Genomic DNA, 4,366 nt, shown 5'->3' on the forward strand with positions numbered 1-4,366 from the left:
GCTTCTCACCACGTGTTTCTGATTTTGATGTTTCTTGTTTTGTAGGAGGTGAAGAAAAAGAAGAAATCTAAACCAGAGAAGAAACCGTCAAAAGAAAAGAAGAAAGAGAAAAAGAAGGAAACCCCCAAAAAGAAAGTGGTTGCCAAAAAGCGAAAAGGTTGGCATCGGTGTCGATTGAATAATGAAAATAATATCGTGACAACTTAAGTTTGCATGGATAGAGATCATATATATATATATTTGAGTGAATAATTGTGTGTGTATCATGGAGTTTTGTTTGCAAATGTCTCTGTTTTATATAAAAGTGAAATGGCTTCAATATTTCGAATGGATTAAATCTATTTCTGTTGTATCATCGAACCACACATTGCCTGTACAGGTGCATGAGTGGACCACATGTCATATTGAAATGCAAACCACTTTTATATGACGGTGATACTTTGAACTATTATGCAATGTCAAAACAAGGTGACACAAGCATATGCTACAGCTTGGCCAGGGTAATGTGCTGAGGCACTGAACCTGAAACCATGTGATTGGAAAGCAGAGTCCTTAACCACACGACTATACCTGTAGCTTTCTAGTAGAGCTAATTTTAAATTTAACCGACCCCTAAACTTCCTTTGAGTGTTTCTTCAGAGTTAAAAATAATCAAGTTTTTTTCCATTTGCTTCAGTTTCTGATGTTTCTTCTGATAGCTCAGATGATGAACCAATCATCAAGAAAAAGAAATCACCTCCTTCGGTAAGTATTCCTCATTAAACCAATTGTCTTGACCATTCTTAGTGATGGGCTCCTTTTTTTTTTTTGATGGGAAGGAAGTCTTTTATGTTGTTAGATTTCATGGTCAATACTTCTTTGTTGCAGCTGGTTTTCTATTGCCAGGCATATTTTTCACGGAATCCTGGAAACAAACGTTGCTTGCATGATGGTGATGTTTGTGCAGCAGCACCATGTGGCATTCATACATGCACACACACACACACACTACAGGTTTCTTTCAGTTTCCATCAGTCTACCAAATCATCTCACAAAGCTATCCCGGTTTCGCTTACACTTGCCCCAATAAGTCTTTGCAAGCTGAGTTTTGTGTCCAATGAAGAAGAAGACGTTGGCACGGGTGATGTGGTGCAAAGAAGGAATCTCTAATGGAAGCCATTGTCTCTTGTCCAAAATATGGCTTGTTGCAAAAGTGCAATGGAAGCAATAGTTTTGGTCACATTTTAGAACTGAGATGTAGAAAGTGAGGTTGTTGGTTTTTATTATTGTTATTTTAACGTACTAGTATCGATCCATCTTTACCTTGTCAAAGCAAATTATTTTTACCATCATCATCCTCATCCTCATCATTTCTGATGATTGCCACTCCCAGAATGAAGGTGTGGTTCCACAACAGCCTTCTTTTCTTTCTCTAGCACCTGACACTATTCTAATGATTAATGACTTGGAGTTGGTTCTTATATTCCATTTTGATCAGGATGAGGAGTTACATGAAGACGTGAAGAAAATTCTGGAAGGTGCCAACCTAGAAGAAGTGACCATGAAGACTGTTATAAAGCAGGTAAGCGCTAACATCGTTAGCACACATTCTTTTAACTCTCCCCAAATTATTGATAGAAAGAAAATCAGTTATTGGCTGTTTTTTTTTTCTCCAGCTTCTTTAACCTGTCAGGCCTGACCTCCTTGGTGTTATTTGATCCTGTACCTGGGCTCTTGAACCATTTGTGCCCAGTTCTATTTATTCCATGCTAACAAGACTTACATGGCAAGGTGCATGAGGCTGGATGTTCCCCTTAACAGTTGTCACCTGTTTTTCAAATAATGGAATTTCTTAATTCTAGAAGAATTCAAAAGCAGACAATTTGTTGACAAGAAAGGTCAACAGAGGTCACCAGCTATAGTGCATCTGGCTGGTAGGTCCTTCCAGTCTCCATCTACCAAAATTAATTCAAATGGCCACTGATTTGCCTATGGTGGTCATGCATAGAAGGGCTGAACCTGAAGCAATATGGTCGGGAAGCTAAGTTTGTGCTGGTGCTGCTTAAAGCACAGCCATGCCAGTGGCACAAAGGGAAGCACTCGGCATACTGTGAAGTGGTTGGTGTTGGGGAAAGGCATTCAGCCGTAGTAGAACCCATGACCAGAACAAACGATTGGAGTCGTTAAATGATGATGTGTGTAATCTTTCTGATGTGTTTTTCCTGCAGGTATATGCGAAATATCCTGACTTCGATCTCACCCAAAGGAAAGAATTCATTAAATCAACTGTAAAACAGGTAATTTGCTTCTTCTTCTTCTTCTTGTTAGTGGGGGCAGAAGTGTTAGAGCATCAGAAAATTTTTTTTTTTTCAGTTCCCATAGCACTCAGTTCATTTTCCCTTCATCTTTTTCAAGATCAATGAAATAAAGTACAAATCAATGACTAGAATTGGGAGTATTTGACTGAGACTCCCCAAATTGCTGGATTTGTGCCAAAATTTGAAAATTACTGGTAGTTGTTGGGGGGGGGGGCAAGCTGGGCAAAATATTTAGCAGTATTTTGTCTTTCAGGGTCAGTAACATAAATACCAGTGAAATACTGGGGTCGATGTAACTAATGTGCCCCCTCCCCCAAAATTTCAAACTTTGTGCCTTTAGTATTATCTATGCCAAGGGAGGTAACAATGTGACTGAAGAAGTGGGGGGGGGGAGTCGATATTGTGCATGAGTTCAACTGAAAGGCACAATTTTACGTGTTCCAAACAAAAAATTGGTGTTACGAGAGTAGACAAATACATTGGCAGAAGGGAAGGTAGATATGTTAATTGGATAGGTACATAGGTGAGTCTACAGATGATATATTAATAGATATACAGGTAGATAAGTAGCTGAAATAAAATGAAGAAAATAATCTCAATTACTAAATAATTTGAACTGATCTTTGGTCATAGTTAAGCAGAGAACTGTACAGGTTTTTTTTTTTCTACCTTTGTCTTTTATTTGCTGAAACTATAAAGCATATCGTATCTGCCAAACATATTAAAAGAACGTAAAGAAGCTGTACCATTTCGAAACTTTTGATTAAATGGTTTCAAAAAAATTGCTTTGATATTGTTTGTGTTTAATATATTGAAATGTTTTCAAATCTCTTGAGTTGTTCCTTGGAGTTTGCACAGTTCCTGCTAGTTAAAGCAACAAACTGGCAGAGTCGTCATGCCAGATAAAGCAGTTCATCTGTTTTTAATGTTCTAGGTTCAAATTCTGCTCAGGTCAACTTTACCTTTTGTCCTTCCAGGGTCAATAAAATAGGTACCAGTTGGGCACAGGGGTCAACATAATCGATTGAACCCCCTCTTCCAAAATTTCAGGCCTTGTGCCTTTAGTAGAAAGGATTATTATTAAGGCAACAAGCTGGCAGATTCATTAGCAGCATTTTGTCCATTGTGTTTTGAGTTCAAATCCTGCCAAGGTCGGCTTTGCCTTTTGTCCTTTCGGGTTCAATAAAATAAGTTCCAATGAAACGCTGAGGTTGATGTATTAACCCCCTCCCCTAAAATTTCAGGCCTTGTGCCTAGAGTAGAAATCATTATCATTATTATTATTATTATTATTATTATTATTATTATTACCACAATTAACTGTTTTTTTTTCTTTTTCTGTTTCCTTTGCAGATCATTTCCTGAGTTGTAGTATTGTATTATATAATGCTGGATGGAAGATTTATCAATCACATCTATGTATGATGAGGTTGGGTGGACGGTTGGGCCAGATGGGGGGTAGGGAGTAGGGTGGGCAGGTGGTGTCTGGGGTGGGGAGTGTGGGAAGGGTATCAAGCATTTCATTGTCCCCTTATCTCATCATGGCTCTATAATATTTCACTCATTCTCCCCACCTCTTTTTATTTCTCTCTCTCTCTCTCTCACATATTCTACATTCTCATTGTAATTTTCTTTCTCAATGGTGGTGATGGTGTTAAACAGTGATAAATGTGATGACAAAGATGACAATGATGATGACAACGACAACTGGCTTATTCCATTATTCTACTTCGAAATACTTGACATTTTGTGGGGTGGAGTGTTTAACATATGTATATATATACACATATATAAACACACACACACATATATCTATATATATATGTATATATATATATATATATATATATATATATACACTTACAAGCACAATAAGGTGGGGGGAATTAGTACTCAAATACCAAAGGCAGAGTAAAGTATTTTATTAAAGCTAAAAAAAGAAACTTCCCAAACTGTTGCCCAGAGTTGTTTCACATGACTGTTCATCTGGTGATTCTCATAATAAAATTCTATAAATTGTGTGTTTATTTATGGAAACCAGTTCAACGAATAAGCATTTAAATCTGATT

The 4,366-nt window shown here is 37.4% G+C and overlaps 1 protein-coding gene across 1 annotated transcript in view; it reads left to right on the forward strand.

Annotated features, from left to right (window-relative positions):
- Nucleotides 1-4,360, forward strand: part of LOC106869008 (protein DEK) — a 19,126-nt gene extending 14,766 nt beyond the window's left edge. Inside the window, exons 8-12 of the mRNA XM_014914502.2 lie at nt 46-157; nt 677-744; nt 1,478-1,561; nt 2,208-2,276; nt 3,651-4,360. Coding sequence (XP_014769988.1) covers nt 46-157; nt 677-744; nt 1,478-1,561; nt 2,208-2,276; nt 3,651-3,662 — 345 coding nt within the window. The 3' untranslated portion in view covers nt 3,663-4,360. The remainder of the gene's footprint in view (nt 1-45; nt 158-676; nt 745-1,477; nt 1,562-2,207; nt 2,277-3,650) is intronic.
- Nucleotides 4,361-4,366: the final 6 nt, after the last annotated feature.

This window comes from Octopus bimaculoides, chromosome 23, assembly GCF_001194135.2.
Source record: "Octopus bimaculoides isolate UCB-OBI-ISO-001 chromosome 23, ASM119413v2, whole genome shotgun sequence".
Taxonomy (NCBI): Eukaryota; Metazoa; Mollusca; class Cephalopoda; order Octopoda; family Octopodidae; genus Octopus; species Octopus bimaculoides.